Raw genomic sequence first — 23,602 nt, 5'->3', positions numbered from 1 at the left:
TCCATCTCCAGAACTTTTTTATATTCCCCAACTAAACTTCTGTACCCATTAAACACTAATTCTCCCTTCCTTTCTCCCCCAGCCTCTGGCAACCACTGTTTTGTTTTCTGTTTTTGTGAATTTGACTAATCTAGGTACTTCATATAAGTGAAATCACATGCATTAATATTTGTCTTTTTTGACTGGCTTATTTCACTTAGCTGAAGCAACAGTTAGAACTGGACATGGAACAACAGACTGGTTCCAAATAGGAAAAGGTGTACGTCAAGGTTGTATATTGTCACCTTGCTTATTTAACTTCTATGCAGAGTACATCATGAGGAACGCTGGGCTGGAAGAAGCACCAGCTGGAATCAAGATTGCTGGGAGAAATATCAGTAATCTCAGATATGCAGATGACACTACCCTTATGGCAGAAAGTGAAGAGGAACTCAAAAGCCTCTTGATGAAAGTGAAAGAGGAGAGTGAAAAGGTTGGCTTGAAGCTCAACATTCAGAAAACAAAGATCATGGCATCTGGTCCCATCACTTCATGGGAAATAGATGGAAAAACAGTGGAAACAGTGTCAGACTTTATTTTTTTGGGCTCCAAAATCACTGCAGATGCTGACTGCAGCCATGAAATTAAAAGACGCTTGCTCCTTGGAAGGAAAGTTATGACCAACCTAGATAGTATATTAAAAAGCAGAGACATTACTTTGCCAACCAAGGTCCATCTAGTCAAGGCAATGGTTTTTCCCGTGGTCATGTATGGATGTGAGAGTTGGACTGTGAAGAAAGCTGATCGCCGAAGAATCGATGCTTTTGAACTGTGGTGTTGGAGAAGACTCTTGAGAGTCCCTTATACTGCAAGGAGATCCAACCAGTCCATTCTAGAGGAGATCAATCCTGGATGTTCATTGGAGGGACTGATGCTAAAGCTGAAGCTGCAATACTTTGGCCACCTCATGCGACGGGTTGACTCACTGGGAAAGACTCTGATGCTGGGAAAGGTTGGGGGAGGGAGGAGAAGGGGACGACGGAGAATGAGATGGCTGGATGGCATCACCAACTCTGTGGACATGAGTTTGAGTGAACTCCAGGAGTTGGTGATGGACAGGGAGGCCTGGCGTGCTGTGATTCATGGGGTTGTGGAGAGTCGGACACGACTGAGCGACTGAACTGAACTGAACTGAATGTCAAGGTTTACTCTTATAGCGTGTACCAGACTTTCTTCCTTTTAAGGCAGAATAATATTCCATTATACGTGTATAGTGCATTTTGCTTTTTCCTTCATCTTCAAGGGACACTTAGGTTGTCTCTTCATTTTGACTATTGTGAATAATGCTGCATGGGTGTATAGAAGTCTCCAAGGTCCTGATTTTGACTGGAGTATATACCCAGAGTGGAACTGCTAGATCTCATAGTAATTCTATTTTTGATTTTTTGAGAATTTCCATACCATTTTCTGTAGCAGCTGAAGTACTATATAGGCCCATCAACAGAGCACAGGTGTTTCCATTCTTCACATCCTCACCAACACTTGTCATCTATTTTATTGATAGTAGCCATTCTAATGCTTGTGAGGTGGTATCTCACTGTAGTTTTGATTTGCATTTCCCTAATGATTTGTGATGTTGAGCATCTTTTCATGTGCTTATTGGCTATTTGAATAACCTCTTTGGAGAAATGTCTATTCAAGTCCTTTGACCACTAAGTTGTAGTTATTTGTACATTGTAGATATTAACCTATTATAAGGGGGCGGGAGGAGAAGGGGACGACGGAGAATGAGATGGCTGGATGGCATCACCAACTCTGTGGACATGAGTTTGAGTGTACTCCGGGAGTTGGTGATGGACAGGGAGGCCTGGCGTGCTGTGATTCATGGGGTCGCGGAGAGTCGGACACGACTGAGCGACTGAACTGAACTGAACTGAACCCCAAAATTGTCATTTGCAGGTACTTCCCCCAACTTCTGAGTTGTCTTTTTACCCTGTTTATTTGTGTCCTTTGACACAGAGAAATTTTAAATTTTGGTGAAATCTAATTTATCTAATTCCTTCTTTTGTTGCTGTGCTTTTGTTGTTCATAAATCATTGCCAAATCCAAGAACATGAAGGTTTCCCCTGTTTTCTTCTGAGAGTTCTATCATTTTAGGTCTTACATTTAGGTCTTTGATCCATTTGTAGTTATTGTTTATTTTTTATATATATTTTTGGCCACACCATGAGGCTTGTGGGATCTTAGTTTCCTCACCAGGGGATTGAACCTAGGCTTACAGCAGTGAAAGTGCTGACTCTTAACCACTAGACTGCCAGGGAATTCCTTGTAGTTAATTTTTGTATACGGGGTAAAATAAGGGTCCAGCTTCATTCTTTTGCATGTGGATATCTAGTTTTCCTGACACAAATTGTTGCAAAGACCAAGTTACTTTTTTTTTAAAATTAATTTTTGGCTGCACTGCATGGCTTGCAGGATGTTAGTTCCCCAACGAGGAATTGAGCCCATGCCCTCGGCAGTGACGATGTAGAGTCCTAACCACTGGACCACCTGGGAATTCCTTTTTTTTTTAAACATGACTGAATGAATAGCTGTGTCATTCATTAAGTGTATTAGCAGGAAATACATAAGGGAAAATTTTGACAGGCTAGATAATGTTCCGTTCATCCGTTCAGTTGCTCAGTTGTGTCCGACTCTTTGCGACCCCGAGAACTATAGCCTACCAGGCTTCTCTGTCCATGGGATTCTCCAGGCAAGAATACTGGAGTGGGTTACCATTTCCTTCTCCAGGGGATCTTCCCGACCCAGGGATCGAACCTGGGTCTCCCGCATTGGAGGCAGACGTTTTAACCTCTGAGCCACCAGGGAAGCCCAAGATAATGTTAAGAAAGCTAATTTGAAGAGAGACAAATGCAGCCATGCATGAAGTGTCCGTCCACTGGACTTAGCAACTAGGTGCCCTGGATGAAAAACAGTTCCTGGAGAAATAGAGATAAAAGGAAGACGACAGTGGACTGGGAAGGGAATGAATACATCTATCATAGATAAATCTTGGAAAGTAAGTTGAAAAGCAATTTACATGAAGATATTTTTATTTAAAGTTTTTAATTTGAAGAACACTAACTTTTTTTGGCATATTATAAATGTATGTTAAGAGTAGGAACTCATGTATAGGAATTAAAAAAATCAATTTTTGGGATTTCCTGATCGGCCCAGTGGTTAAGAGTGTGTCTCCCAGTGCAGGGGGGCATGGGTTTGATCCCAGGTTGGGGAACGAAGAGCCCAAATGCTGCACAGCATGGCCTAAAACAAAATAAAACAATAATCAGTTTTTAAGTGATGGGGCTTCCCTTGTGGCTCAGTGGTGAACAATTGGCCTGCCAATGTGGGAGACACAGGTTCAATCCCTGATCAGGGAAGATCCCACTAAGTCCCTGAGCCACAACTACTGAGCCCATACACCCTAGAGCCAGTGCTCTGCATCATAAGAAGCCACTGCAATGGCTTCTGCCCGCAAACCGCAACTAGAAAGCAGCCCCCACTCGCTGCAACTAGAGAAAAGCCTGTGCAGCAGTGAAGACCCAGTGCAGCCAAAAATAAAGAAAAAAAAAAATTAAGTGAATGGTTGAAATGTGAAATCTAGCTAAGTAAATAAACTGGCCCATTAGGAAGCTTTTCATTTTTCATTTAAAAAATGTTTATTTTTACCTTTGATTGCATTGGGTCTTCGTTGACGCGTTCAGGCTTTCTCTAGTTGTAGTGCCTGGGCTTCTCATTGCAGTGGCCTCTTGCTGTGGAGCACAGGCTCTAGGCATGCGGTCTTCTGTTTCTGCAGCATGTGGGCTCAGTAGTTGTGGCACATGGGAGTAGATGCTCTGAGGCGCGTGGAACCCTTCAGGACCAGGGATCGAAACTGTGTCCCCTGCATTGGCAGGAGGACTCTTATCTACTGTGCCACCAGGAAGGTCCTCATATTTTATTTTTATTATATGTATTTTTGGTTGCGCTGGGTCTTTGTTGCTGAGCACACTTTCTCTAGTTTCAGCGAGTAGGGGCTACTCTTTTTGTGCAATGTGTGGGCTTCTCATTGCAGTGGCTTCTCTTATTGCAGTGTGTGGGCTCAGTAGTTGCAGCACATGGACTTCGTTGCTCCATGGCATGTGGAATCTTCCTGGACCAGGGATCGAACCCCTGTCCCCTGCATTGGCAGGCAGGTTCTTATCCACTGTAACACCAGGGAAATCCTTTTATTTTAAATTAGAAGGGTGATTTAGCAAATAACCTGTGCCAATTTCAAATTTTTATCAAATGCTTCTAACCATCCTATATATGTTTTGGGAGTATTAGGTCTACTGTTATAGATGGAGGCAGAGATTACTTGAGATTTCACTGATATGTGGCCTATTGAGTATTTGAACATAAGTATTTAATCAGTTTGAGAATCAGTTCAGTCAGTCAGTTCAGTCGCTCAGTCGTGTCCAACCCTTTGCGACCCCATGAATCACAGCACGCCAGGCCTCCCTGTCCATCACCAACTCCCGGAGTTCACTCAGACTCATGTCCATCGAGTCGGTGATGCCATCCAGCCATCTCATTCTCTGTCGTACCCGTCTCCTCCCACCCCCAATCCCTCCTAGCATCAGACTCTTTTCCAGTGAGTCAACTCGTCGCATGAGGTGGCCAAAGTATTGGAGTTTCAGCTTTACCATCAGTCCTTCCAATGAACACCCAGGATTGATCTCCTTTAGAATGGACTGGTTGGATCTCCTTGCAGTCCAAGGGACTCTCAAGAGTCTTCTCCAGCACCACAGTTCAAAAGCATCAATTCTTCAGTGATCAGCTTTCTTCACAGTCCAACTCTCACATCCATACATGACCACTGAAAAAACCATAGCCTTGACTAGACGGACTTTGGTTGGCAAAGTAATGTCTCTGCTTTTTAATATACTATCTAGGTTGGTCATAACTTTCCTTCCAAGGAGTAAGTGTCTTTTAATTTCATGGCTGCAATCAGCATCTGCAGTGATTTTGGAGACCCAAAAAATAAAGTCTGCCACTGTTTCCACTGTTTCCCCATCTATTTTCCATGAAGTGATGGGACCAGATGCTATGATCTTCGTTTTCTGAATGTTGAGCTTCAAGCCAAACTTTTCACTCTCCTCTTTCATCAAGAGGCTTTTTAGTTCCTCTTCATCACTTTCTGCCATAAGGGTGGTGTCATCTGCATATCTGAGGTTATTGATATTTCTCCTGGCAATCTTGATTCCAGCTGGTGCTTCTTCCAGCCCAGCGTTCCTCATGATGTACTCTGCATATAAGTTAAATAAGCAGGGTGACAATATACAACCTTGATGTACTCCTTTTCCTATTTGGAACCAGTCTGTTGTTCCATGACCATTCTAACTGTTGCTTCCTGACCTGCATACAGGTTTCTCAAGAGGCAGGTCAGGTGTTCTGGTATTCCCATGTCTTTCAGAATGTTCCACAGTTTATTGTGATCCACAGTCAAAGGCTTTGGCATAGTCAATGAAGCAGAAGTAGATGTTTTTCTGGAACTCTCTTGCTTTCTCCATGATCCAGCGGATGTTGGAGAATAGGAAGGAACAATTCCTCTTTAAAACGTTTATCCAAACTATACATCCCCTAATTTGAGAACTAAAAATTTAATCATTCTGTAGCAGAGGAGGTTAGTTGTACATTTTAAGGGTAGTAGATAAAAAATGGTTGAAGGAATTATAGGCATTCCTAGTTTTATTTGCTTTGCAGACACCGTGTTTTTTACAAGTCGAATGTTTGTGGCAACTCTTGAGTCGAGTGTCTATTGGCGCCATTTTGCCAACAGCACTTGCTCCCTTCATGTCTATCTCACATTTTGGCAACTCTCACAATATTTCAAATTTTTAAATTACTGCATTTTTAATGGTGATCTGTGATCTTTGATGTTACCACTGTAATTGTTTTAGGACATCATGAACCATGCCTGTATATGATGGTGAACTTGATAAATGTGTTTTGACTGCTTTACTGACCAGCCATCTCTCTTTCTCTCCCCTCAAGCTTCCCTATTTCCTGAGACACAAGGATACTAAAATTAGGGCTAATTAATAACCAAACAATGGCCTCTAAGTGTTCAAGTGAAAGGAAGAGACTCACATCTCTCATTTTAAAATTAGAGCTAGAAATGATTAAACTTAGTGAGGAAGCCATGTCAAAAGCAGAGATAGGCTGAAACTAGGCCTAAATTACACCAAACAATTGGCCAAGTTGTGAACACAACAACAAATTTATTCAAGTAAATTAAAAGTGCTACTTCAGCAACACACAAGGGAAAGAGAAAGTCTTATTGCTGATAGAGAATTTCTAGTGGTTTGTATAGAAGATCAAGCCAGTCACAACATTCTCTTAAACCAAAGCCTAATCCAGAACAAGGCCCCAGCTCTGTTAGATTTGATGACAGTAGTAGAGAGGTGAGGAAGCTGCAGAAGGAAAATCTGAAGCTGGTAAATTTGGTTCATGAGATATAAGGAAGTAAGCCATGACATAAAAGTGCAAGATGAAACAAGTGTTGATGTAGAAACTGCAGCAAGTTATCCAGAAAATCTAGCTTAAATAATTAATAAAAATGGCTACACTACACAACAGATTTCAGTAGAGATACTATTCAGGACTTTCGTAGGTAGAAAGGTCAATGCCTGGCTGAAAAGCTTCAGTGGACAAGCTGACTTTTTCATTAGGGGATAGTGCAGCTGGTGACTCTAAATTGAAGCCAGTGCTCATTTATCAACCATTCTGAAAATCGTAGGGCTCTTAAAAATGCTAAGTCTATGCTGTCTTTGCTCTGTAATTGGGACAACACAGTCTGGATAATAATAGCACATCTGCTTACAACAGGGTTTACTGACTATTTTAAGCTCACTGTTGAGACTTAACTGCCAGAAATAAGGATTCCTTTCAAAATATTATGGCTCATCAACAAGGCACCTGGTCATCCAAGAGCCCTGAAAGATATACAGTGAAATTAATGTTGTTTCCGAACATATCCATGATGCAGTTCAGGAATCAAGAAGTAATTTCAAGTCTTATGACTTAAGAAAGAAATACATTTCGTAAGGATGCCATGATGATTTCTCTGATAAATCTAGGCAAAGTAAATTGAAAACCTTCTGGACCAGATTCACCATTCTAGAAGCCATGAACATTAGTGATTCAAGAGATCAAAACATCAGTATTAAGAGTTTGGAAGAAGTTCATTCTAGCACTCATGAATGACTTTGAGGGGTTCACGATTTCAGTGGAGAAGTAACTGCTGATTTGGAAATAGGAAGAGAACTAGAAATTAGAAGTGGAACCTTAAGCTGTAATTGAATTGCTCCAAACTCGTGATAAAACTTGAATGGATGAGTTGCTTTTTATGGATGAACAAAGTAGTTTCTTGAGATGGAATCTACTCTTGGTGAAGATGCTGTTAAGATTATTGGTATGATGACAAAGAATTTAGAATATTACATAAACTTAGTTGATATTGGCAGTAGCAGGGTTTGATAAGAGTGACTTCAATTTTGACAGAAGTTCTGTGGGTAAACACACTATCAAACAGCATTGCAGGGACTTTCCTGGTGGTCCAGTGGCTGGGACGCCATACTCCCAATGCAGGGGGCCAGGGTTTGATCCCTGGTTGGGGAACTAGATCCTATATGCCACAACTGAGTTTGCATGCAGCAATGAAGATTGAAGATCCCAAGTTGCTGGCACAACCAAATAAATAGTAAAATAAATGTTAAAAAAGAAATCTTATATCCTACACACAGACTTTGAACCAAATGGCATGGCCATAAAAAAAAAGTTACTCTCAATCTTCAGAAACCCCTACCTGATCGTTGGTAGCCATCGACTTCCACCAGTTAAAAAAAAAAATTCTGGTTAAGCCCTACATAACTTTTATATGCACTAGAAAACAAACAAAAATCATGACTCACTGTATTGTGTGGTGGTATGGAACTGAACCCACAATATCTTTGATGTATGCCAGAGATCAACCGTTTTGCCTTACTACCCCTTCTTCCTTTCTGGGTTTCCCTGGGAGTTCAGTTCAGTCCAGTCAGTTCAGTCGCTCAGTCGTGTCCGACTCTTTGCGACCCCATGAACCACAGCACACCAGGCCTCCCTGTCCATCACCAACTCCCAGAGTCCACCCAAACCCATGTCCATTGAGTCGGTGATGCCATCCAATCATCTCATCCTCTGTCGTCCCCTTCTCCTCCTGCCCTCAATCTTTTCCAGCATCAGGGTCTTTTCCAACAAGTCAGCTCTTTGCATCAGGTGGCCAAAGTATTGGAGTTTCAGCTTCAACATCAGGCCTTCCAATGAACACCCAGGACTGATCTCCTTTAGGACAGACTGGTTGGATCTCCTCGCAGTCCAAGGGACTCTCAAGTCTTCTCCAACACCACAGTTCAAAAGCATCAATTCTTCTGTGCTCAGCTTTCTTTATAGTCCAACTCTCACATCCATACATGACCACTGGAAAAACCATAGCCTTGACTAGACGGACCTTTGCTTGCAAAGTAATGTCTCTGCTTTTTAATATGCTGTCTAGGTCATAGCTTTCCTTCCAAGGAGTAAGTGTCTTTTAATTTCATGGTTGCAGTCACCATCTGCAGTGATTTTGGAGCCCAGAAAAATAAAGTCTGACATTGTTTCCACTGTTTCCCCATCTATTTGCCATGAAGTGATGGGACCAGATGCCATGATCTTTGTTTTCTGAATGCTGAGCTTTAAGCCAACTTTTTCACTCTCCTCTTTCACTTTTAAGAGGCTCTTTAGTTCTTCACTTTCTGCCATAAGGGTGTATCATCTGCATATCTGAGGTTATTGATATTTCTCCTGGCAATCTTGATTCCAGCTTGTGCTTCCTCCAGCCTAGCGTTTCTCATGATGTACTTTGCACTAAGTTAAATAAGTAGGGTGACAATACACAGCCTTGACGTACTCCTTTTCCTATTTGGAACCAGTCTGTTGTTCCATGTTCAGTTCTAACTGTTGCTTCCTAACCTGCATACAGGTTTCTTAAGAGGCAGGTCAGGTGTTCTGGTATTCCCATCTCTTTCAGAATTTTCCAGTTTATTGTGATCCACACAAAGGCTTTGGCATAGTCAATAAAGCAGAAATAGATGTTTTTCTGGAACCCTCTTGCTTTTTCAATGATCCAGCGGATATTGGAGACTTGATCACTGGTTCCTCTGCCTTTTCTAAAATCAGCCTCACGACCCAGATAATCATGAAGGTGTGATCACTCACCTAGAGCCAGACACCCTGGAATGTGAAGTCAAATGGGCCTTAGGAAGCATCACTACGAACAAAGCTAGTGGAGGTGATGGAATTCCAGCTATTTCAAATCCTGAAAGATGATGCTGTTAAAGTGCTGCACTCAATATGCCAGCAAATTTGGAAAACTCAGCAGTGGCCACAGGACTGGAAAAGGTCAGTTTTCATTACAATCCCCCACACAATTGCACTCATCTCACATGCTAGTAAAGTAACGCTTCCCTGGTAACTCAGTGGTAAAAAAATCCACTTGCAAAAAAACAGACATGGGTTTGATCCCTGGGTTGGCAAGACTCCCTTGAGTAGGAAATGGCAACCCACTCTGGTATTCTTGCCTGGAAATCCTATTAACAGAGGAATCTGGTAGGTAGTCCACAGGGTCACAGAAGTCAGACACGACTTAGCAACTAAACAACAAATGCCTATAATACATGACATAAAGGGTAGCAATAGTTTGAAATGGGAATACACTACAGTTATCAGTGGCAGGAATAGCCTTGAACAAGATACTTCTCTAAAAATGTAACCAAGAACTGGCAGTTTTTTCTCTCTGTAGAGAGGCAAGGGTGAAGAAATGGGAATTAATATCCCTAATTTCTTCCTGAAATAATTACTACCTGACTCAGACTTGGCAGACTTCAGCCTCTTGAGACTTCTGTTCATTTAATGATTGTTCTACTCCAGAGAAACAGAATATCATTATTCTCAGCCAGAAGTCAATCTGTGCTTCTCTAGGATAGCTTACCACAGTGAAAAGTCTTTGGTCTTTGGGAAAGCCATTTAACCTCTTTTGGTCCTGTCTTAATCCCAACTCCTAAAATACTGCCTACTTTCTCAAAGGAACTGAGAATAGTAAAAAGATTTAAACTTTAGTTCCCAAAACATACCTCAGCATGTAACTTTTTTTTAAAATGTAGCCTATTTTCAAATTTTAGCTCTCTGCTCTCCCCCAAACCACCCTAATAACTAAAGAGCTTCTAGATCAAAGTGAGAGAGCATAGTGAAAAAGCTGGCTTAAAACTCAACATTCAAAAAACTAAGACCATGGCATCTAATCCCATTACTTCACAGCAAAAAGATGGGGAAACACTGGAAACACTTGACTTTCTTGGGCTCCAAAATCATTGCAAATGGTGACTGCAGCCAGGAATTGCTCTTTGGAAGAAAAGCTATGACAAACCTAGATAGCATATTAAAAAGCAGAGACATTACTTTGCCGACAAAGGTTTGTCTAGTCAAAGCTATGGCTTTCCCAGTAGTCAGTCATGAACGGATGTTTAAAGTTGGACCATAAAGAAAGCTGAGTGCCGAAGAATTCTGAACTGTGGTATTGGAGAAGGGTCTTGAGTCCCTTCAACTGCAAGATCAAATCAGTCAATCCTAAAGGAAATCAGTCCTGAATATTCACTGGAGACTGATGCTGAAGCTTCAACACTTTGGCCACCTGATAGGAAGAAATGACTCATTAGAAAAGACCCTGATGCTTAGAAAGATTGAAAGCAGGAGAAGTGGATGACAGAGGACGTGATGGCTGAATGGCATCAACTAAACAGACATGAGTTTGAGCAAGCTCCGGGAGTTGGTGATGGACAGGGAAGCCTGGCATATTGCAGTCCATGGGGTTGCAGAGTTGGACATGACTGAGCGACTCAGAAACTTCACTGTTCTTAGGACTTCTAGTTATCTATATTGTGTATTTATCACAACTTGCGAAACTAAACTCCAGTTTGCCTTTAGCAGTTATGATTTCATTTATTATTGTAGCACGATTATGGCTACCCTAATCATAATTTATAGATTAATATGTCTGTATGTCTAAGAGCACAGAATGTGCACTGTCTATAGTCAAAAATCTCTCCTTCATGAGGTACCCTCCTTTAAAAAAATATTTAACCTGGGCCCCCTGCATTGGGAGTGAGGAATCTCCTAGTATCTTCACTTTTTTACAAAGTACTATCTGAATACATATTGGGCCTCATCTGGCCTCTGTGGAAAGCATTTCACATCTGTTACTTCCAACTGTGTACCAAGCTATTACATGACAAGAGGCCAGATGAGTCCCAATATGTTTTCAGAAAGATCATAGGTCAGAGGAGGGGATAATTATTAAAAGGGAAACCTGTGGCATTAAACCTCTTTAACTGAAGCTGAGGTCTTAAGAGTTACAAATAAATGTGTTCTCATTTCTAGAGCTTTTGTCCCCCCACCCCAAAGAGATCAAGCACCCACTGAGTTCATCCAACAAGAAGCCATAACTTTATTAATGATAGAAACAGTACAAATTTCAAACCCAGCTGCAGTTACTCTTTTGAAACACCAAAAAAAGGTCCTCTTTTCAGATGATTACATTGTTAATTCCTGTAAGAGAAAAGAGATCATCAGAAGTGGTTACAGGCAAATTCAGAGAATACAGGTCACTAAAATCCAAGAAAACTCAGAACGGGCTCTGGAAAGAGGCTTCTTAATTTGCTGATATTAAGCACAAAAAATAGTCACCCACCATTGGTCAGGGCAGAGGGAGTCAAGGAGTAAGCTTGGATACGTACCATAATAGCATTTACAATATCATTACTGTTGTTCTTCAGGGCTCGGACTGCCTTTGCTCTCGACACATTTGCTTGTGACATGACCAATTCTATGTCCTTAACTTCCACACCTGTTTCATCAACCTAAGAAAAGGAAAAAATACTTAATAAACTAAAGGCAAGAACAACTTCAAGAGTTATCAGGCATCTCTTGAATCTACAGACAGTACTTAACATAAGTCAAAAGCTACTTAACTCACAGGAGTTCAAGAGCCTAAAGCCATATAGAACACACCCATCAATATAAACATGGTATTATCTTGAAAGGATTTAAAGTACAAAAGATTTCTTTATATACCTCTTCCTCTTCACTCTCCTCTTGTACAGTTGGAGTCTGTGTGTTTTCTTGGATGTTTGAGACAGCTTCACCTTGAACTTTGAATTTCTCAGCAGCTGCTAACTGTGCTTGCTGAGATAAATCCTCAATCTATAGGACAAAAAGTACAGATTCAAATGAGTAGATCAATTGTAGTAAATCAAAATGGTTATCTTTCCCAAACTCTCACTCCAAATCTAACTAACTTAAATCGAATTCACATTAACTTACTACCTAGCTTTAAATCGCTTGATCTCACTCAGATTATACAGCTATATCCCTGTAGACAAAGAAATAGCTTATGTCTAAAGCAGTGGTCCTCCATTGGAGGGTGATTTTGTTCACCACGGGACATCTGTCAAAAGCCTGGAGATTTTGTTGGTTATCACAACTGCAAGTGATACTGTTTAATAGATAGCCCCTCTACAACAAAATTATTTGACTCAAAATGTCAACAGCACTGAGGTTGAGAAATCCTGGTCTACAGCAATTCTCAAGAAAACTGTCCTTACCTTGGCTTCCCCAAAAACAATGTAGGTATCTGAAGCTGGGCTCTTGTACACATCTGGTTTTGTGATGACAAAAAGGATATTCTTAGATTTCCGGATAGTGACTCTAGTAACCCCTGTAACCTGTCGAAGACCCAGTTTGGACATAGCCTAAAGAATAAAAAAGAACAGGTTGTCAACTTCTTTAGAAGCAGCTTCAGGAAATAAACTCAACAAAACTACATTCTAAGCAAAGATTTCTGTAGGCGAAGAAAAGTTTATACAAGAATACATCATTGATTCCCAGGCTTCCTGCCACTACCCTGAGTTCCACTACAGATTCCGCCTTTTGAAAGTTGCTTCATCAGAACCTTTAACTCTTGTTTATAACTTCAATTCTTACCTTCCGTGCCTTCTTTTCACTCCGGCTCTGTTTTGCTTTACTGACTGGTTCTTCATCGATTTCAGCTGCTGCTGCCAGCTAAGAAAATCAAATAGCTATGAGTAAACTGGAATGTAAGACCTGGATACCAAAATCCCCATGTGGGTCTCCCTTTACGAAAGTTTACAGCTCCAAACGCGTAAGCCAGCTTTCTCTGATCAACACTAGTTCACCAATGTTTCTCTGACTCAAGTACTTACACTAGTAATCTAAGATAATACCCACCTGAGCTTGTTGTGTGGTTGCCTGTGTAGAATCCTGTTCCTCAAGTTCTGGGACTGATTCATCACTATCAGATTCTGTTCCAGACCCTAAAATGACAAACAACTTTTAGTATTTTATAGTAAAGATTACAAGAGGCACCTCACCATGGCCTGCCCAGACCAAAAGTCACTGGTTTACGCTAGACCTCGGAAAATTTAGTGCAAACAAATGGACTTTTATGAAGTCGGTTTGTACAGTATGATAGCCTGTAACTCAGTCACAAACTAGTGTGTACACATCCATTAAAGACCCAGCCCCAGAAACACTAGACACAGCTAAGCAGTTTAAATAACTGCTACTTTTCCTTCAAGTTCTTCACTTCTTGGCATAGGCAAATACCAATGATTCATGCAATGCCAAATTCTACCCAATAGCCCAACCATCTTAGAAAGTTCTGGTAGGCAAGGTGCCTCCAGGTATACTTCAGTGAAAACAGTTCAGATGACATTGTGGAGGCGGTCTTGAGGGGGTTGAGGGGAGAAGACACTTTCCCCTCATCCTTTAAATTGGGTTGGGGGAGGCCAGAAGCAGTTGTGTACACATTTAGCTTTGTTTTCAAACTGCTAACCCTAGCAGTTTGATCTAATCAACACTACCCGAAGATTCTCAAAATACTGATCTATAGTTCTAATAGTCACTTCTAGATAATTGTGCTATGACCTCATCCATTTCTTCCAAATGTAATTCACATATTTAAGTTTCCCTCAATTCAAAGGCCAAGCATCAATGGACTACTGAGGAAAAAAGCGTACACCTCTACCATTCTCAGGCTAGGAAAAATAGGTCTTGGAGGAAGAGTCCCTGGGCACTGGTTATTACTAAGTTTAAGATGTGAAGAAATTCAAGCAGTTCTACATTTCCCAATATTTTAGCAAATCCCAGGCCCAGGGACAAGGTTAGTGATGTGGTAGAGATTAGAGCAAATTAAAGGTCTAGAAGGTCTTGGTTTTCAGTGTCAGATCAGCTCAGTAAGGAAGATGATGGACCCAGAGTTGGTCTGGACCACATTACACAAGATAATACACAATGGACTATGACTATCTGAAGTGAAAACCAAGATTCTGTCTCACATTCCTAGAGTTTCTGCATTTAAACTTATTGTTCTATGCCCAAACACAAGCAGGTATACTGGAGAAAGCGGCGCTTCCTATGGTTAGTATTGGTGGGTAGCCCGGGAGGGTTGTGGGCAACACACCATGCACACAGCAAACCAAGGCAAATACCCTTATTGTTCTTCAGAACAGGCTGCTTGGCAGAGGGGGTTGGGGCAGGGATCCCAGCAGGTTTGGGGGTGGGCATGTTGACGAGGACCGGCTGGAAAGGCACTCCCCCCGAGATTGGTTCCGGGGGAATCAGAGGCGGCAGCTCATCCTCATCAGCTGGGGCTGAGGGCTTACAGGGTGATTCCAGCACCAGCCCAGGTGAGGACGGCAGAAATTGCTGTTTAGGAAGCAGAGGGGGAACTGGGGAGGAAGCAAGAGGCAGAGAGACTGATGGGGTAGGTGCTGGAGAGACAGACACTGATCCATCTTTAGGAAGGATCTTCTCTGGGGCAGCTGTTGCTGAAGGGGTAGATGTCTCTAACTCAGAAGGAGGTGGCAAGGGGCCTTTTGGGGAATGGAAAGAATCTTTGCCCTTTAAGGGAGAGACAGGGAGGGTTTTTGGAGCCTTTGGAGAAGAACCTTTCTGAGTAGAGACTGTCAGTAGAGGAGCTGGAGTCATTGCAGGAAGGGGTCCTTTAGTACCATTCTGAGCTGAGGGATCTGGGCACACAGGTGGTGAAACAGAACTCTTCTTGGCTGGTGGACCTTTCTCAGTGGGAGTTATGATGACTGGTGCACTTTCTGGAGCTGAACCATCAAGCACTGCTTTGACAGCTGTGGGGCCTTTCTTTATTGGGGGCCCTTTAGATGCCTGAGGGGTAGTGGACCCCAAGGGACATGTGACAGAAACTGGGGAAGTAGGGGCCTCTTTGGAGGATGAGGTTGCTGGGCCTCCTTTGGGGACTGGACACTTTTTTGGGGAGGGAGGAATTACAGCTGAGGGAGTGGGCACCCCTTTGGGGACTGGGGTTCCTGTTGCTTTTTTGGTGGAAGGAGCCACGGCTGGGGACGTAGGGACCTCTTTGGTGGCTGGAGTTGCTGAGGCTCTTTTGGGGGCTGGAGTCCCTTTGGAGGAGGGAGGAGCCACAGCTAAAGGAGTGGGAGTTCCTTTGAGTGATGCTGCTGCTGAGGCCTCTTTGGGGGAAGGAGTCATGGCTGCGAAAGTAGTGATCTCTTTGGGGTCTGGAGTTGCTGGAGACTCTTTGGGACCCAGAGTTGCTGAGGCTCTTTTTGGGGAGAGAGGAGCCACAGATGGGGAAGCAGGGTCTCCTGTGAGAGGTGGGGTTGCTGGACCCCTTTTGGGGGAAGAAGTCACAGCAGAGGGCGTGGGGGTTCCTTTGGGTGATGGAGTTGCTGGGCTCCCTTTGGGGGAGGGAGGAGTCACAGGTGGGGGAGTGGAGTCTCCCTTTGGAGGTGGGCTAGCCGGGGCTTTTTTGGGAGATGGAGTTGCTGGGCTCCCTTTGGGGGAGGGAGGAGTCACAGGTGGGGGAGTGGAGTCTCCCTTTGGAGGTGGGCTAGCTGGGGCTTTTTTGGGAGATGGAGTTGCTGGGGTCCCTTTGGAGGAGGGAGGAGTCACAGGTGGGGGAGTGGAGTCTCCCTTTGGAGGTGGATTAGCCAGGGCTTTTTTGGGAGATGGAGTTGCTGGGGTCCCTTTGGAGGAGGGAGGAGTCACAGGTGGGGGAGTGGAGTCTCCCTTTGGAGGTGGGCTCGCCGGGGCTTTTTTGGGAGATGGAGTTGCTGGGGTCCCTTTGGAGGAGGGAGGAGTCACAGGTGGGGGAGTGGAGTCTCCCTTTGGAGGTGGGCTAGCCAGGGCTTTTTTGGGAGATGGAGTTGCTGGGCTCCCTTTGGGGGAGGGAGGAGTCACAGGTGGGGGAGTGGAGTCTCCCTTTGGAGGTGGGCTAGCTGGGGCTTTTTTGGGAGATGGAGTTGCTGGGCTCCCTTTGGGGGAGGGAGGAGTCACAGGTGGGGGAGTGGAGTCTCCCTTTGGAGGTGGGCTAGCTGGGGCTTTTTTGGGAGATGGAGTTGCTGGGGTCCCTTTGGAGGAGGGAGGAGTCACAGGTGCGGGAGTGGAGTCTCCCTTTGGAGGTGGGCTAGCCGGGGCTTTTTTGGGAGATGGAGTTGCTGGGCTCCCTTTGGGGGAGGGAGGAGTCACAGGTGGGGGAGTGGAGTCTCCCTTTGGAGGTGGGCTAGCCGGGGCTTTTTTGGGAGATGGAGTTGCTGGGCTCCCTTTGGGGGAGGGAGGAGTCACAGGTGGGGGAGTGGAGTCTCCCTTTGGAGGTGGGCTAGCCGGGGCTTTTTTGGGAGATGGAGTTGCTGGGGTCCCTTTGGAGGAGGGAGGAGTCACAGGTGGGGGAGTGGAGTCTCCCTTTGGAGGTGGGCTAGCCAGGGCTTTTTTGGGAGATGGAGTTGCTGGGCTCCCTTTGGGGGAGGGAGGAGTCACAGGTGGGGGAGTGGAGTCTCCCTTTGGAGGTGGGCTAGCCAGGGCTCTTTTGGGAGTTGCTGGGCCCCTTTTGGGGGAGGGAGGAGACACAGCTTGGGGAGTAGAATCTCTTTTGGGAGATGGGGTAGCTGAGGCTCTTTTGGGGGCCTGAGTCCCTTTGAGGAAGGGAGGAGTCAGAGCTGAGGGAGAGGAAGTCTCTTTGGGAGGTGGGATTGCTGGGCTTTCTTTGGGGGAAGAATGAGTCACAGCTAGGGGAGTGGAATCCTTTGGAGGTGGGTTAACTTTGGAGGTGGAAGAGGGAGGAGCCATAGCTGGGAAAGTGGAAGCCTCTTTGGGAGGTGGGGTGACTGGGGTTTGCTTTGGGGAAGGAGTTGCTTGGGCTCCTTTTGGGGAGGAAGGGGTCACAGCAGGAAGGGGAATCTCTTTAGGTAATGTGGTTGCTGAGCTTCCTTTGGGGGAAGGAGGAGTCATAGCTAGGGGAGTGGGAGTCTCTTTAGGGGAAGGAGTTGCTGGGGCTCCTTTGGGGGTGGAAGAGGTCACAGCTAGAGGAGTAAGGGTCTCTTTAGGGGATGGGGATGCTGGCCCCTCCTTGGGGGAAGCTGCCATAGGCAGGGGAACAGGAGCCTCTCTGGGGGATGAGGGAGTAGGGGAATGCTTCTCGGCTAGTGATCCTTTAGAGCCATGAAAAGGAAGATCGGCCTCTGGAAGAGAGGAAGCTTCAACTGGAGAAACAGTGAATGAGAGATTTCCAGCAGGAGTATCAGGGATAGCAGGTACACTTTTAGAAGCAGAAGGGGCAAGACTTAAGGGAGCAGTAGCTGAACCCTTCTTGGCTGGAATTCTTTTAGGCTGAGGAGACACAGTAGTCCCTAATGGAGATGGGGAGTCAGCTAGGTACATTCCTTTGGAAGATGCAGTAATAGAAGCATCAAAGTCCTCAGTTGGGTACCCTTCAGGAGCGGAAGCCACAGGTGCCAATGGTGAGGTTTGAGAAATGCCATGAACTTTCTTTTCACCCTGAGGAGTACCAGTTGAAGGCAGAGGGGTAGAAGACTCAGACTTGGGAATTTCAGGGACCTGTGCCATAGGAGCTAGAGAAGCAGAAGCATTCTGGGGAGATAAAGTCACTACTGGAGCCACAGGGCAAATTTCAGAGGTTGGAGGCATCAAGGGTAAAGCAGTAAGAGTGGAAGGACCGGCTACAGTTGAAGGAGTGGAAGTACCTTTGGCAGTTGTAGGAGCCATTCCATCAACGGCAGCACTTTCCAAAGGAAATGCAGCTACAGTTGGGGTAGTGAAAGAACTTTTGAGAAGCAGATTAGTTGGGTCTGGGCTTGAGTAGGAATCTGTCTTGATTACAGAGATTGGGGAGTTAACACTCAGAGAAGAGGGAGCAGTACTGGCTGGCTTCACTACAGGGAGAGGCTCTGGGTAGCTTTTTGTTGCTAGGGTGGCTTCAGGAGAAAGAGCTATCTCTGGAGAAGATGATGTACTTTGGGGAGACGGGGCATTTTTAGGTGCTGCCAGGACTGCTGTACTAGGAAAATCTTTGAGAATGAGAGAGGCTGTAGGAGATAATGGAGAAGAGGCAACTACATTTGAGGAGGCTAGGTCAGTGACAGCAGAGATGCCTTTGTCAGCAGAAAGAGCCAGAGAGGAAGTTGGAGTCCCCCCTGGAAAAGCAGTCGCAGCAGTAGGAACCATCTCATTTCTGGAAGGAAGGGAAGGAGATCTCTGAGAAGTGTAAGAGGCATCTGGAGAAGAATGATCTACAAAAACAGTATCTTCTATGGGATCTGACAGAATATTAGAACTTGAAGTTTGGACAGGAGAACTCTGATGTAAAGGTGTAAGATGAGAGTCCAGAGAAGTGGGGAAAACTGGGGGGGAATCAGCAGCCACAGCAAGAGACTGAGTCGAAAGAGATGAAGCAGCAGGTGGACTAAGCGGTCCCTTAAGGCTGAGGCTTACAGGGTTTTGTGGAGCAGTCAGAGCTGAGCAAACAGGGACACCTCTGACTTGAGGGGAAGGGATGGCTGGGGAAGTGGTGGGTGGTATCTGAGAACATGAGGCTAGTTCAGACTGAACAGAGGCCAAAGGAGTTACAAGATGGGAAGGGATAGCACTGACTATACCTGGAGGGTTGGGGGTACCCTTTGGATTAGGAATTACTTGAGAGGGAGCTTGACTAGGAGAGGGCTTTGGTTCTGAGCGAGCAACTGGGGCTGACAGAGATGTCACTGACCCCGAATCAATCACGGCAACTGAAGGAGGTGAACTAAGAGCGTTAGGGGGATAGTCAGAGCTCTTCTGAACTGAGTGGGGAGCCAAGGCCACCAGAGCCAAGGGCGCTGAAGAGGAATGAGCACCTTTCAGAGTTGGAGTTATCATGGGAGAGGCCAGAGCTAAGGCAGCTGGGGAGATGGGAGGCCCTATTAGGTTTGGTAAGAAAACGGGGGTGTCAGTGGGAGGGGCAGCTCCCAAAGGCAGGGCTGTCCCACAGGATGACTGGAGAAAAGGAGCTTCAAAAGGGGTTGAGGCAGTGGTAGAGGGAGAAAGGAATGGGGAAGGCTGGTCAGGGGTTGCCAGAGGGCACTGTTGGGAGGCCAGGGAACAAGGAGGGGTAGGGGTAGGTTTGGGCTGCCCTAAAGCAGCAGTGACACTCAAGGCTGAAGACACAGGAGGCACAGCTGGAGAAGAAAAGCAAAAAAAAAAAAAAAGGGCAGGGATGAAGGAGGAAAGGGAAGGAAAAAACAAAAGTGAGTTATACAGCCCAACTTGGTACAACACGCCTCACACAAGAAACACTGGAATTTTAAATCTGAGAATGAAAGTCACCACGCAGGATTAGACAAAGGTGACAAGCAACAGCAATCTTCCCCAAACATACTTCAGTGGTCAAGTAGAACACATCATTCTTCTCCTTTCCCAAATCTACTAAAATAAGTAAACCACTTTAGGGTGAAGAACAATCTAAGAACAGCCTATTAAGTCTCTAAATGGGGAGCACAGGCCCAGGAATAAGTTGGCAACAGCAGGGCTTTCTACCCTTTCCCAGCTGTGCTCTTCTCTTCCCTCCTCAAAGGAACCCTAAGACTTTCTCACAGACCATGGAATCACTGACAGAAAGTTCTACTCTATCCATCCAAGGGGCATGAACTGAAACAAATGCTGAAAACTGGAACAAGGAAGGTAATGAGTGGCAATAATGATGGAGAATCAGCTGAATGAGAAAAACAGGTCTCTTAATGCTCAGGCTTCAGAATACTCAATATTAAATACTAAGTCACTGAGCTTCCCTACACCTCATTTTACTCACCCAAATGAAACAAAAAACTGACTGCAAAAGCGTGGACTCTACAGTCTCTAAGGAATGTTAGCTCTTCAGACATCAATCTGGATGAATTAGACCATGAGTAAGAGCTTAGTCACAAGGGTAGGAACTGTATTATGAAACTGTAATCCAACTTGTCAAACTAGACTGTGGTTCTATTTTGAAAGTAGGGAATTCAAGTGGAGAGAATACACTGGGTCCCCAACTCCTTAATCTGGATGAGCATGCCATTGTGCCAAAACATGCACTACTTGGCAGCACAATGAAGCTGTGCAAAAGATTCTGAATGATTGCGCAACACCTAGAAGGGAGTATTATTATTTTTTAAAAAAGCCTAGAGCATCCAAATTCACAGGTCACTCAATCAAGAGTATACCCACTACAGAGGTAGGCTCAAACCAGTCTTTCCTGGAAACTTGGTAGCTCAAAGTCTTTATGACTACAGTGCAAATGCTCTCAAACATATTAATCAGAATTTGAAACTTAGAATGTTTTCTTCTCACTGAACCTCAAAACTCCGGGATAAGGCCCAAATTACTTGCTTTAGACACCATAACCAATTTCCTGAGTCAGTTTCCTCACTTACTCTAATAATTATTTAGTTATAGTTATGTATTAAAAAAAAAAAACCCAAAAAACAAACCCCGAGTATTCACCACAGGCACTTAATCTTAACCTACAGTGCAACCTCAAAACACTTATACCTAAGTTTAACAGGTGTGAGGACTGCTTCAGAAGCAAACAGCATTAATTTTGAAGCTTGATTCAGGTTATTCAAAATTCATCAAAATTTCAGTTCCCACACGTGTAAAATCAAATTGAGATTCTCTTAAGTTTTATCTAACACTGAAACTACAGAATCATCAGAGACCAGTCCTTTATTTTTTAACCTTCCTTAAGTCCCAGTGGCAACCCACTCCAGTATTCGTGCTTGGAGAATCCCATGGACAGAGGAGCCTGGCGGGCTACAGTCCATGGGGTCGCAGAGTCAGACATGACTGAGCGACTTCACTCACTCACTAAGTCCCAGTAATTCAAGGATTTCATACAGCTCATTCCCCAGCTCAGAGGCCCCCTCCTTTTTCTTTTCAAGCAGCTATATTAATCCTTTCAGCTGCTAAATCAGACAGGTGGGGAGGGAGAACCTTAATGCTTTCAACTATTTTAATTCCAGGAGATAGAAACTGCTCTTAAGTGACAGGTGGAGTTAAAAAAAAAAAAAATTTACCATGGGGCCGGGGAGAGGAGAGAATGGAGGTCACAGCCTGAAGATTCCTTCATTTACTTCTGTACAACTGAACAGCATGAAGACTACCATAAAAGTTTTTTCACGACCCCCCTCAGGTTTTGTAGAGATGTATTTTAAACAGAATTCAAACCTTGCATTTACACTACGTTCTACATTCATTAATTTCAAAGCCGAAGAGTAGTCAAAAGAAGGCTCTAATTCAATCCTGGGATAAGCTGTTGATGCAGGCATTGTTCCAGAACACTAGAAACATCTCAGACCAATCCACAAAACAAGTTAATCAATCTAGGAGGGCCCAGGGCCCAGAAGAACACATTTACCACCAACACATATGTCATCCAGGCATGTGATGACGGCACAATGCCAAGCACTGCCATCTAAAACCTTGATGCAACTTGCTGGCTGGAACTTCACAAAAGCTCAGGTCTCCTTGGCCTGCCAGTGTGTCACCTATTTCCAATAGGTAAGTTACCATTATGGATTCTCCTCCCTGGTAAAGCTACAGCCCCATCTTCTTTAATGAGAACCAATACTGAAAAACAGAAGTATAGTCTATTTGTCACTTAACCCACCGAATGTTTTTAGGGCCAATTTTACAATCTTAATTAAGGGCAAGGGGTCCAGGGGGAACCTACCTGTCTCAGCCTGGGGCTGTGGCAACTCCTGCTCTGTAGCAGGGACGGTTTCTGTGGCTTCACCGGGCATTTCTGAAGGGAATAAAAAGGAGGCCTGAATTGACTCGGATCCATTCTGCTGCCCAATCCAGAGCCACGCTTAAAACTGCTGAGGGCTGTTAAATACCGTAAGGGTGTGTGGGACAACCCTATCCAAAGTAGCTGGAATAGGTGAAAAACACGACGCGACCCTCACATTTTTGATCAAGAGAATCACCTTTTAATCGCTCCTCTTCACTCCGCGGAGAGCGGATTTCCCAGTGCCCAGGGATTCGTTTTATTCCACACTCCAAATCCCACACAGAAGCAATTACCACTGCGTTCTCAACCCGAGGGAGAGGATCCCGGTCTGGCTCCTGAGCACGGGATGGGAGACTTCAGACGCTACATTGAAACGCCGCGCCCTCTCTCCCCCGCACGCTTTCTGGGCGAGGACCTCCAGGACCCCCGTTTGCTGACTTCCGGGACCCAGAAGGGGAAAGAGGGTGTCTTAAGTCCCAACACTGTCTTGTCACAATTAGGGTGTCTGTGTGTATATACACGCGCGCGCGCGCGGGGGTGGGGGGTGGTTGTTTCAAAGCTGTGACCCCTTAACCTCCTCTGGGTTCTGGCGAAGCCGGTTCCAAAAGCAGACGCACCCCACTTCCATCCCCAACGGCTCCCAGATCCCCAGCCCTGGACTCTGGCCTTTCTGCCCTACTCTTGCCAGGACACCAAGAGCAGACCCCATTTTGTCCGGAGGCCCCAAGGCCACACTGCTCAGGGTTGAATAGGAGCCCCGTGACCACATAAAACCTCTAATTCTCCTCAGCTCCTATTCTGCGCGGCGCCTCAGGCCGCAAGAAAGGCGGATGGCTTCGGATAAAAAGTAGCGGCGAAAACAAGCACTTACTGTCCGGGGAACGCGGAACCAAGATGGCGGCAGAAAGAGAGCGAGCGAGCGAGAGCGTGACCCACGCCTGTTGCAGAACGAAGCCTGGCGGAGGGGGCGGGACCAGCATCTAATTCCGGGTCAGGAGATGCTTACAGTCACTTCCTTTAACCAGTGAGCCATCGGGCTGTTTCCAGTTGGGGGTGGTGACGAGGTCTAAATAAGGGTATGAATTTAGAACGGGACTCGCTGGCCTGGCAGAAGTCTCTATCCTGAGCTATGCAGACCTTAGATAGCCGACCCCTTCGCGTCCCTCATGTCGAGGCATTTTTGATACGCGAAAGGCAGCAGCCTCTGCTCTCGGGTCAGCAAAGCAGCCACAACAGTATTACTTTCTGACTTCGTTTTATCAATTAATTCAGTAGAACGACGTATTAAATAATGCCGAATACACGGAGATTGTAGTCACACCAATGAAAGGTAGCTGTGACCTAGGCTGTTAATTATTTTACTTTGGAATACATAATTTAAAG

General features: G+C 44.9%; 1 protein-coding gene across 2 annotated transcripts; it reads right to left on the bottom strand.

Annotated features, from left to right (window-relative positions):
• Positions 1-11,536: 11,536 nt before the first annotated feature.
• On the bottom strand, positions 11,537-23,225 carry NACA (nascent polypeptide associated complex subunit alpha). Of its 2 annotated transcripts, XM_055394816.2 has the most exons (10): positions 23,091-23,173; positions 22,416-22,554; positions 22,160-22,231; positions 14,622-19,631; positions 13,360-13,445; positions 13,096-13,173; positions 12,717-12,863; positions 12,187-12,315; positions 11,850-11,972; positions 11,537-11,661 (listed from the first exon to the last, which is right to left on the bottom strand). In XM_055394816.2, the coding sequence occupies exons 3-10, from the start codon at positions 22,227-22,229 to the stop codon at positions 11,647-11,649; spliced, it is 5,658 nt and encodes a 1,885-aa protein (XP_055250791.2). In that variant the 5' UTR covers positions 22,230-22,231; positions 22,416-22,554; positions 23,091-23,173; the 3' UTR covers positions 11,537-11,646. The 2 variants fall into 2 exon arrangements, with proteins under 2 accessions (XP_055250791.2, XP_055250790.2); XM_055394815.2 differs by lacking the exon at positions 22,416-22,554 and having other exon boundaries at positions 23,091-23,225.
• Between the last annotated feature and the right edge of the window lie 377 nt (positions 23,226-23,602).

This window comes from Moschus berezovskii, chromosome 6 (genome assembly GCF_049115385.1).
Source record: "Moschus berezovskii isolate FMDL1 chromosome 6, NW_MosBer_1.0, whole genome shotgun sequence".
Classification (NCBI taxonomy): Eukaryota; Metazoa; Chordata; class Mammalia; order Artiodactyla; family Moschidae; genus Moschus; species Moschus berezovskii.
This window is presented reverse-complemented; position numbering and strand designations above follow the sequence as displayed.